The sequence below is a fragment of the Camponotus floridanus genome, unplaced genomic scaffold (genome assembly GCF_003227725.1).
Source record: "Camponotus floridanus strain SB8 unplaced genomic scaffold, Cflo_v7.5 scaffold339, whole genome shotgun sequence".
NCBI classification, from domain to species: Eukaryota; Metazoa; Arthropoda; class Insecta; order Hymenoptera; family Formicidae; genus Camponotus; species Camponotus floridanus.
In genome coordinates this window covers 2799-15118 of record NW_020229480.1, presented here as the reverse complement: position 1 = coordinate 15118, position 12320 = coordinate 2799, and the positions used below count along the sequence as shown (strand labels likewise).

At 37.2% G+C, this 12320-nt stretch overlaps 1 protein-coding gene across 1 annotated transcript; it reads right to left on the bottom strand.

The window, feature by feature from the left end:
* Positions 1–3617: 3617 nt before the first annotated feature.
* On the bottom strand, positions 3618–4337 carry LOC112638627 (the record flags this gene model as incomplete). Its single annotated transcript, XM_025410676.1, has 2 exons — positions 3895–4337; positions 3618–3813 (listed from the first exon to the last, which is right to left on the bottom strand). Coding segments are annotated over exons 1-2 (639 nt in total), but the record flags the coding sequence as incomplete, so codon positions are not given.
* Positions 4338–12320: the final 7983 nt, after the last annotated feature.

Here is a 12320-nt window from a genome sequence, read left to right as displayed (position 1 = left end):
TCATTCTTTCACAGAAATGTATACGACGCTCCTCATCTCCGTTTTGCAATTCTTGAACGTATTGCAATTTATATGGATGGAACTTGTTCTTCTTTAAAATTCTCCAAACCGACATGGGAGCAATATCGTGAGTTTGAGCGACTCTCTGAACACTAGAATTGGGATCTTCAATAAATGTCTGCAGAACATCAAGTTGTTTTTCTTCGTTGGTTGCAGACAATGGTCTTCCTGACTTAGAGCGATTTCTTACGCTACCAGTTTGTCTAAAACGTTCTATTGTTTTTAACACAGTGGACTTATTAATTCGACGGTTCGGATACGTGTCATTAAATAATCGAACGACATCAGAGAACGATCTTTCGTTATCACCCCATCCACGCATCATGAGGATAGTGATTCTTTCACGTTCCGACAAGTCGCCAGCCATTTTTAAAACGTTTAATTTTAATTAATCGTACGTTGTATTTGGACGATAACAATTAATTTCTGCTTGCTCAAAGCTGAAGTTAGAAGGTGCTCGTTCTTTGATAGCTTTATACATTCTTAGTTGAATTTTAAATGCGAGTTAGACTGCATGTAGTGCGTCACATAGCGGTAAATGAAGGAACTAACGAGACGTTTCATACACGTTTTATGGAGCAATTTTTTGGCAATTTGACTTCAGCGAAATATGAGGATATGTTGAGGAATCGATCTTGCCTTAGTTAGCTGGATCACACACACAACAGATGCAAATCCGAGCGAGTAACCTCCATGTAGTACACCTTGGATAATGTTAATACCGGCGCTACTCTATCATTCAACCCTCATAACTTGCAAAGTACTTAATAAAAATGAACATTATTATAGTGTTTTGGAAAGCTCTTGAATTAAGCTATAAGAATATGCAATCAAATGTAGGGGGTGTCATTTAAAAAAGTCAATGTGACCTTGACCTGACCTTGACGACGCCATCCAAGGTCAAACTGATAGAATCAGTATATAGATCTTCTTAAACCCTACAACTTTTGTTGGAAACACTTTTCTGTAAAACGTATATTTTCCGAGATATTTAGGGGTTTCCACACTTTTGGTAGACCCTGTATATATATATATATATATATATATATATATATATATATATATTCTTAATATAAGTATGTAAAATATGCGTTACATAAAATATAAATGTGTAAGATGTGTATTATATAAAACTACATGAAATACAAAATATATACAGTAATAAATAAAATATATACATGTATTTACAAAGGTATCCTATAATGTCCCCATGGTAACGTGTCAGTCGAATCAGGTACGATATATCGCTTGTCATCGTACGGACTCAGAGCAATTTTCGTCTCGCGGACGGTATACACTTTGTGCAATTTCGATCTTATACACGACTGCTGTCGCGTCATTTCGATCTCTTCGTTTAAACACCGCGTGTAATCTTCGAAGGTTATATTACGCGCTACGACATTACTTTTGACGCCTTTAACTTTCTTCGTGTCTTTCTTTCCGTCCACTCGTAACGCGTACATCTTTGCCCTGAGCCCGATGAATTCGGTCATTATCGCACCGTTATTTTCATCCTTCATCAGACCCGGTACTTTTTTATTTACAAGCGGTATATCGTACGCATTGTCCATCGCATAATCACTCGTGTCAAATCTGGCGATATCGCGCTTCATGTTCTCATAGACATCCGCGCACTCAATGTGATATACGAGACTGTCCGTATCGGTGTACATGATCTTACATTTGTCGCGATACAGAAGAAATATGTACTCGTGATGAAATTCGTACAGACACGTCTTGGATATGTCGAGTATGCACATACCCACGTAAATCGGTTTGTAAAATTTCACCTCGAGTTTACGCAATTCTACCGCAATCAGATTTTCCGAAAAAACGTTTCTGCTGTGGAAATTCGGTTTCGCGATCATCGCTTCCGCGCCGTATCGTCCGTCCCATTTTGTTAATAATTTTACATCGACACGATTCCGCACATTTTCCATCGTTTTACCAAACACAGCATTATTCATTAATTTGTATAAATTTTTCTCGAAATCGTTTTTCGCGAGTGTTCTGAAATGTGTATTTAATTCTATGTAATTTCGAAGCCACGGAGATTGAGAAAACTGTAAAATTCTATGTATTTTTGTCACACGAAGGCCGTGACGCGTACACTGCTGTAGGTTACGGTAGTATATCACGTAACGCTTCTTATCGTATAACGTTGCGAGTAGTTTGAATTCCCGCTTACCGGGCGGCTTGTCGCGCGTCGGGCAAAACGGTAGGTCGGTGTGCGTATCGTGAAGATGTTGCGGGTACTCGAGATCGACTTCGAGGATATACCCCGTGGGCGAATCTAACGCTATAGATGATACGTCAAAATTCGACGCGTCGTCGACCCATCGAAAATCGGCGTAAGGCAACGGTTGACACATTGCCTATCCGTATAAATTATTAACGTCAAAATACATCAAGTACGACGATGATTTCGATGGATCGTACGATTGTCGCATGTACTTGTTATTAGCGCGCGCGTATCTGTTGGAACATTGGCTCAGACCACCGCGTATACCGCGTTCTATAAACATGAGCATGTCGATATCTGTAAGCAACTCGAACGTGATCTTTGTATGCTTTAACATGGCGTCCCACGTGTATCCGGGGAGAGTATAGTAATACGCGGGGTCGAGTCCGTAACTTTTGATGCAGCTATCGCGAAAATTTTCGAAAATATCTGCTAATAACAATACGTCGATTTTGAGATACATGTCGCTATATTCGCCCAGCGTTCGAATGGAGAATCGCGTCCAGATGTTCTCGGCGTGCGCGTAATCGCTCTCGGATATAGTTTCATCGGTCAAGGAACTGTAAAACGATTCGCGCGGTGGTAAACGCGTATCTCGCAACCTATCTACCGAGTCGACGTATTCGTATGGAAAGACACCTTTCCGTGTTAATAAACTGAAATTTTCCGCGGATAAATTTTTAAATTTCGATTTTAAAATTTTGAGCTTATCTCTGTCTAGATAAGATGCTAATTTGTCGAGACTCGATGTAAGAAATTTGTACGAATCGATGAAGCGTAATTTTACATTATTTTTCCAATCGCCTTCCTTAAGGTCGACATTTTTTGTAAAAGAAATATATTTTTCTTTCGTTATCGGAAGTAACTCGACGCTCCCTTCGAATGCTGTGGCTATTTCCTCGATAATAAAGTGTGAATCATAACCGGATAAATTGTGGAAAACTATCGGAATACAAAAAGATTCTTTGTAATTTAAATTGCAATTTGAATGCGCGGGACCTCTGTACCGCCCGGTCAGATGACAATGATCGCGAACGCGTGTATCGTCTTGCGCGAACGGCTTTTCGCATATATGGCATTGAGTGGCGTTGTGAAATTTTTCACACTCTTCGGACGTTAAATTAACCATGGGGACATTGGTCGTTAAAATATTCTTAACGCGAATCGCTAAATTTTTAAGATCTTCGACGAACCACGCTATACAATCGACGCTACGACGCGAATGATACGCCGATAAAGATTCATCGTAAGAACAATGCATATAATACGCTATACTAAATACCCGATGATGCTGGTACAATTTTTGTTGTTGTTGTTCTTCCTCCGTTTTGGTCAGAACGCATTCCAGATCGGCGTACACGACGAATGGAAGCCGCTCTTTCATGTTGTAATTGTTGAACTCGAGCCACTTGTCCTTGTCGCTCGGCAACCGGATAGCGCAGTCGTTCATCTCCCCGCAGTTGACCGTATGCGACTGCAACTTGTCATCTGAACTAAAATAATGCAGGCATCTGTAAAAGAAAAATTTTTTAATTAAAATTAGAACAATTTGTTATATAAATTATAATTATTTTATATTAATATATACATACCGATCGCAGATATATCTTTGACCGTTGTGTTTGCTCAGTTGCGAGCTCACGAGCCTGGATAAATTTTTTATCCACGCGAAATGTCCGACGCTGTTGCCGTCTTCCACGTATAGCAGATTCACATGCTTATCTCGCTTCTGCTCCGAAAGACGTATCGGGACGATACTGTTCTTGTCTTCGATGCCGTACACGTTGATTGAGATATTGTTCGGGAGTTCAAATTTTTTAATTTGATTTAAAGTTACTGGAAACTCAATGTCCCGGAGATTCAGCACTGTCGCGTAAGGTGGATACGATGATTCTCGTTCCACCTTTCTTTCTGCGGGATATAGAGCGGCGACCACTGCCCACGCGAAACACGCATTGTCTTTAGACTGTACGTTAACCACCGCTCTTTTCATCATAATCTCCCGCGACAATTTAATGTGGCATCCCGCGCGCATTGGATTATATTTATTTACATTAACAGTCAAATTCTGTATTCGCGACAATGCCCAGCCGCTATCGCGTTCCTGAAACTCTTCCAGAGACGCTAAAGTGGGCTCAATAACGCGGCGCTCGAACCACTCGCGTAAATCCGATGTGCGAAAGAGTTCATAGTTTCTCGTATTTATACTTTTATTCGCGCGCTTATCACCCGACACAAATTCACCGTTGAATATAGTATTTACTTTTACACTGTTGTCTTTTTAGAACGTCTTGCACTTGCTCGAGCACGATGTCTTCGGCATCCTCGAGAAATTGACGAGGTTCGATATACAATAGTTTGCGTTAATCACGGCATCGGTCAGAATACGGCTGTCGAACGCCGTATCGATCTCTCGCCAAACGAGTCTTTCCGCGTTATTGTCACCGCTGTAATCACCACCACTGGGAATAAACCGTCTTTGCAATCGAGTCTTCGCACTTTCTAGTCGCGCGATTTTAGTCACCAGAGATTGTCTATTTCCGATCGAGAGCCGCGGACGCTTGACACGACTGCGTTCTTCGAGCTCTTTGATCAATTCCTCGCAACGCTGCAACCACGCGAAATACTCGCCCAAGGTGGCAATTTGGCGAGATCCTTCCACCAGATCGCGTTCGGTCTGCTCGATGTTTTCCATTTTCCTATCATTTTCACACTCACACTTTTAAAACACTGTCACAGTTTTCTATGGATGACTTTTGCACGCGATAAACAATACAGTTCGCTATCTTGAACGTGAAATAAGCGCAAAAATCTTTCTAACGGAACACCGCTATACTTTTTTTTTTACTGCCGACGCGTCGATGGGTGTTCAAATCACATACTATGATGATTTGATGCGCTTCAATCCTTCTTATATGAAGGAGAAAACAAAGCAGCCAAACATCGGCGCTGATACGTTAAAAATTCTTTCGATAAAAAAAATCGTAAAAGACGATTCTAGGAGGTGCCGTTGTTTATATTGTTTATATTGTTTATAAATTTACATGCTGTGTAATTCAATGAGAGAGGTAAGGATACGTCGAACGAAAAAATCTAGAATTACTTATATCGGGGGTGAGGGGTGTACCGTGAAAGCGCTGATATACGAGCGGTGGAAGCAAGGGTACAAAGCAGCCAAACATCGGCGTTGATACGTTAAAAATTCTTCCGAGAAAAAATCGTGAAAGACGATTCTGAGGTACTATTTGTTTATATTATTTATCAACCGGGCATGCGATACAATATTTCATATACTTTCGATAAATATATGGGACCGCGCGTACTTTTTACGAGGCGTTTACGACGATATGGCGATAATGTCACATCTCTATTATACGATCATAATCTCAATTCAAAAAATGCTGATGTTTATATTATTTATAAACCGAACATGTCCGTACGCAATACTGTTTATCAGCCGGGCATGTAATATAATATTACCATAAAACATCTAACACGCGCCGCCGCCGAAATCCCCTCCGTCCCGCGTGACGTCATTCCCCCGCGCCACCGTAATCCCCCGCGCCGCCGTAATCCCCCGCGCCATCGTAATCCCCCGCGCGCCTCACCCCCCCTGAGAGGACCTGGGTTAGAACTCTCCCTATACTCCTACTAATATCTATACCCGTTGTTGTATCGTGCAATGGTACGAAATCTAAGAGCTCCTCGACACATGAGAAATCGTTTTGTACGATTCGAGCAAAAATACTCAATTGACTCACGTCGATTATCGGTGCTTTCATCGAGACATAACGAGAAATATGAGCACGTTGCCAATAAATATTTCAATTTTTCTTCTAGGGAAGACGCGATATGAGTAATTCTCGATGCTACTGTCTTTTTACTCAGTGGAATACTCGAAGCTTCTGAAAGAGTTAATAAATTTCCGAATGATTTTACAGCTTCGATAGGACATTCTTTTACAAATTCGCCTTCAGTGAATAGTTTTGAATTTTTCGCGATAAGATGCGATATGGAATACGAAGCAGTAACTGCTTTTGCAGAAGATGTAGCGTCATTATCGATGTCAAGAACTGAAGTACAGTTTTCTCCGTATACTAATTTTAATCCTTCTATCAAATTAAATTTTTCTTGATCCACATATTTTGCATATTCCTCGAAATGTTTTTGTTTATAATGTTTTTCAATTACAAATTTTTTAACAATAGAAGGTTCATATCCGCACAAAAGACAAATCATTTTATTAGAAATACATGCAAAAAAATTATCTTCCCACACTTTATCATAATGTTGTACATACCTCTGCTCACCGGCCATCCTTCACGTTTAAAAAGATTAAATGTGAAAAATATGCACAAAAAACACTCTCTGAATAAAGCAAGATACTTCGAACGCAAGTTTCACAAGAAACTGACTGCGCGGCGCGCACTGCAAGTACCTCTGATTTTTCGACCGTTAAAACAAGTGAATATCGTACTGATAAGCAATATTCACTTGTTTTAACGGTCGAAAAATCAGAGGTACTTGCAGTGCGCGCCGCGCAGTCAGTTTCTTGTGAAACTTGCGTTCGAAGTATCTTGCTTTATTCAGAGAGTGTTTTTTGTGCATATTTTTCACATTTAATCTTTTTAAACGTGAAGGATGGCCGGTGAGCAGAGGTATGTACAACATTATGATAAAGTGTGGGAAGATAATTTTTTTCATGTATTTCTAATAAAACGATTTGTCTTTTGTGCGGATATGAACCTTCTATTGTTAAAAAATTTGTAATTGAAAAACATTATAAACGAAAACATTTCAAGGAATATGCAAAATATGTGGATCAAGAAAAATTTAATTTGATAGAAGGATTAAAATTAGTATACGGAGAAAACTGTACTTCAGTTCTTAACATCGATAATGACGCTACATCTTCTGCAAAAGCAGTTACTGCTTCGTATTCCATATCGCATCTTATCGCGAAAAATTCAAAACTATTCACTGAAGACGAATTTGTAAAAGAATGTCTTATCGAAGCTGTAAAATCATTCGGAAATTTATTAACTCTTTCAGAAGCTTCGAGTATTCCTGAGTAAAAAGACAGTAGCATCGAGAATTACTCATATCGCGTCTTCCCTAGAAGAAAAATTGAAATATTTATTGGCAACGTGCTCATATTTCTCGTTATGTCTCGATGAAAGCACCGATAATCGACACGTGAGTCAATTGAGTATTTTTGCTCGAATCGTACAAAACGATTTCTCATGTGTCGAGGAGCTCTTAGATTTCGTACCATTGCACGATACAACAACGGGTATAGATATTTTCAAAGCTGTAGAACAAACATTAAAAAAATTTAACATCGATTTTTCCAAATGTTCCGCTATCGTAACTGACGGTGCAAAGACGATGACAGGTTCAAAAATTGGATTCTTCGGCCAAATAAAGCAGCGAGATTTAAAGTTTCCTATTATTCATTGTATCATACATCAAGAAGCATTATGTGGAAAAGCAATTAAACTGTGTACCGCAATGCAAATTATTTCGAAAATTATTAATGTAATTAAAGGCGGTAATAAATCCCTCTCTCATCGAAAATTTCAATCTTTTCTACAGGAACATAATGCTATTTATAAAGATATACCTCTATATTGTGAGGTTCGGTGGCTTAGTGCCGGAAGATGTTTAGAGAAATTTTTTGCGCTAAGAAAAGAAATCTTCATTTTCTTGCAAGAAATGTCTCTAGCAAAATGTGACGATTTTATACCTCTTTTTGAAGATTTAGATTTTCTTTCTGAACTTGCCTTTATCACCGACTTAACTTCCCATTTAAATCTAAAGCTGCAAAAGGCAAATCAAACAATTTCGCAATTAGTAAGTCATATTGACTCATTCCGTAGGAAATTATTATTATTCAAAAATCATATAGAAAGCGATAGCTTTCATTTTTATCCTTCTTGCCAAATTCTTTTTACAGAACATGGCAAAGATTGTAACTTTAAGAAACATCTCCATTTAATAGAATCATTAATAGCTCAGTTTGATACGCGTGTCCGTGATTTTGAAACACTTAGAAAAGATCTAATTCTTTTTGAAAATCCTTTTACGGTTAAAATTGAGGAACAAAATTTAGAATTTCAAGAAGAACTTTGCGATTTGCAAAATGATGTAAGTCTCAAAACGTGATCAGAAAAAGAGATAGACTTTTTTAAAATTTTAAATAGATCAAATTATCCAAGACTTATTAACTTTAGCCTCCGAATTTTTTCAATGTTTGGATCCACATATTTATGCGAATGCTCCTTTTCAAAATTAAAATCTATAAAAACTGATAAACGTTCGTGTTTGAGTAATACATCTTTATCTTCGCTAATGCGAACCAGTTCATCTAATATTCCTATCGATATTTCGTCTCTAGTAAATTGTAAACGGCCTAGAAAATCAAATTAATATTTCTGAAAATATTCTATATTTTTATATTATTAACTTTTGCATTATTTATTAACTTTGTATTAATATATATAAAATTTTCCTTCCCACATTTTATTATTATTATTTGTTATTGTCCTCTCTAGTGGAATAGGCCTACTGGGGAAATCACTTTAAAAAAAACGCATCAACAATAGTACCTCATGGGTGATGTGGAAATCTATTGTCCCCTTTTTATATTATTATACAATATGATTTTTAATATTAAAATTAAAATTAAAATTTTTTGATATATAATTATACATATAATAGACGTGTCTTCTTTTAATCGAAATATATTTCAATATATTTATTTATACTTAATTTATATTTTTTAATATATGTTGTAAAAATAAATAATATTTACATGTAAATTGATATGTTCTTAACAGCGCGTTAAAAGTTTTGAATAAAACATAAATATTTTAAATTATTACTGTTTGTTAATATTTTGAATTTTGTTAATATTTTAATTATTTATTATTTTATTTTAATTATTTATTATTTAATTTTAATTATTTTGAATTGTTTTAAATTGTTGTAGAACATGTACGTAATTAATAATGAAATAATTATTTTTATTATTAATAAACAATAAAAAGAATTTAGACAGATAGATTGCCACATGGCCTATGTCATATTACATTTGTGGCGCGTACGCTCTTGAGCGCTTCTTAGTTACGGACATTCGGCGGCGCGGTTGCTAAGGCGTGAGCGGTAAGGGGGGGTCAGTAGGCGTGAGTCGAGAAATCCGGCCGAAAGTTGCAACTAAATCCCAGCACTGATGTAGATTGTTGAAAATGTTCTGTATAGTGCCAGATTTGCCGAGAAGAATAACTTGCAACATTTCATCGCCATCTTGAAATAATTAAACGTAATATGTACCATATTACGTTTAATTATATTAAACTCTACTTCGTGCTACATTGTACACATTTATTAATGCACTAACATAATTAAATGTAATACTTTACATATACAAATACTTAAAATGGTGATGAAATGTTACAAATTATTTCATTGACAAATCTGACTAATCTATATGGAATATTTTTCATCAACTTTTTCTAACTAACTCTCTTTATTGTTACTTGGTAATACATGAATAATACATGTGCTTCGGTATGTGCATAAATTCATGTATCAAGGCATTCTTGTTGCCAAACATAAAAAATGTTATTGTTATATCTATTGCTCAGAATCGTCGTTAATTATTATACGTGTAGCACGCTTATGATAAACACGTTTAGAAACAACGGATTTTTTGGCTGCGTTCCGATGTAAAAGAGCTATACTTTTAGTGCTCAAAGCGTTCAAACAATCGAAGTAAAAACCAGTAACTACAGAATGCAGATTGCAGATGTAGCAGCACGAGTTTTACTCTCTTCATTCACACATACAAAACACGAGCGCTCGGATCGAGATCGCATCCGCTATAGAGAAAGAGAGAGAGAGAGATACTACAGGTGTCTATCTCGAATTCTAGAAGAAAACAAAATTATCAATCTACACATTTTCTACATCGATACCTCGGCCCGAGCACTCCTGTGCGTGAGTGATGGTGAGTAGGACTCAGCAACGTATTACAAGGCGGAAGACGACGCGGTAAGCCAATACAAAGATTGACCAATCACAGTCAAGTATTCTCTTCATACTTGACTGTGATTGGTCAATCTCTTAAGGCTTAAGGCTCAAAATAATCTATTGTATACCCGGCCTAAAGAAATCTATTCCTTTTCTGGATTGCTCAATCAAACGTTTAAAATATCCTCAACGTTCCTCCGCAACCTTTGTTTGATGTACGAAGGGAACGATTAAATACAAAGTCCAAACAAGATAAGATGGACAGAGACGCAGAAAATGTAAGTATCGTCTTCAACCTTTATATTATCAAAACATATATATTTAAATAATAATTGTTACACAATAATATTGCTATTTATTTAAATTTTTAGATCCTAGAAGACGTATATGGGGGACTCTTTAGACTCCCTATTAAGTATCGAGGACCACGCCGCTCCCGTAGTTACTGCTCCTGCAACGGCTGCTCCTGTAGCCGTTGTTCCCGAGGCCTCTTTCATAGCCGCCGTTCCCGAAGCAGCCGCTGTCTCCGTGGATGCTGTTCCCGTAGTCGTCGCTCCCGTGACTGCTGGTCACCGCTGTTCCCGATGTCGATCCTAATGGAAATAGAGGTAATATTTTATAATCATAGATCTTCTCTTTTTAATACTTATGTAATATATATTTTCTTCTTACTATTGTGGAAGAGCACATATATAATTAAGAAGTATAATTAATCCGCTTATTTTAATAATTACAGTTTATAGACGAAGAGGCAGATCTACAGGCGTGCGGAAGCAACAGGACCGCTTCATGCGGTTCCTCTACCAATTGTCTTCAGTCCATTATCATTAGGGCAATTCACGGGGCAGATATCAAAGAGACAGACCCATAAATCAAAGAGGCAGACCCTTAAGAGAGAATAATAATAATATCAGATAATATTTCTATATATTTTTTTATACGTTTATTATTTATATGATTTCATTTATATTCTTATTTCATTTCATTCTTTATATTTCTTCTTATTTTTTATATTTTTTTTCAACATACACAAAATGTGATATAGTTTATTTTTTCGTTATTTAATTATTGTTTTTTTATTTTTCATTATTTTTGTTATTTTTTAATTATTTTATTGTGTACTTTATATATATTATTTTATTATGTATTTTATATATTATGTATTTTATATAATATATATTAACAACCGATAAAATATATTAATATATATATATATATATATATATATAATATACAGGGTGAGGAAAAAGTATCGGGACACTTAAATAACTTCTGAACGGTTTGAGATATCGGATTGAAATTTACAAGGTTACAATGGTATCACACAATCTATCACATAACACCAAAAACGCCCATTTTGACATCCCGAGGGGCGCGGGGGAGGGAGGGCGAAAAATTTTAAATGGAATGTGGGGTCGAGTGAGGGTTCGTTTAAAAGAGCTTTTCGAGATGAGAACAACGCGATGTCGCCGAGGTCTCTACGATTTTTTTCGCAGAGTATGATCATTTAAACATTGAATTTCGCAGTAGCGGAGGGCCCACGACGAGGACGTGAGAAAGACTTTCCGCGGACATGTGTGGATAAAATTGCATGTAGGAAGGCATGTGGGGTGTGCGTGCTTGCGCAGTAATTTACGACTCCAAACCACCTCGCTGCTGTGTGTGTGTGTGTGTGTGTGTGCGCGCGCGCGCGGCGCGTGGGTGGGTGTGCGTGTGTGTGTGTATGTGTGTGTGTGTGTGTGTGTGTGCAAGACCGAGGATGTAGTATGTAATTAACTAAGCAAGATAGGAAGGTTTATATCAATTGTTCAAAATGTGCACCATCAACTGTTTGACAACAGGCTATCCGATGATAAAAAGATGAAACGGCATTTTATCCACACGTGTCCGCGGAAAGTCTTTCTCACATCCTCGTCGTGGGCCCTCCGCTACTGCGAAATCTCAATGTTTAAATGATCATAACTCTGCGAAAAAAAATCGTAGAGAC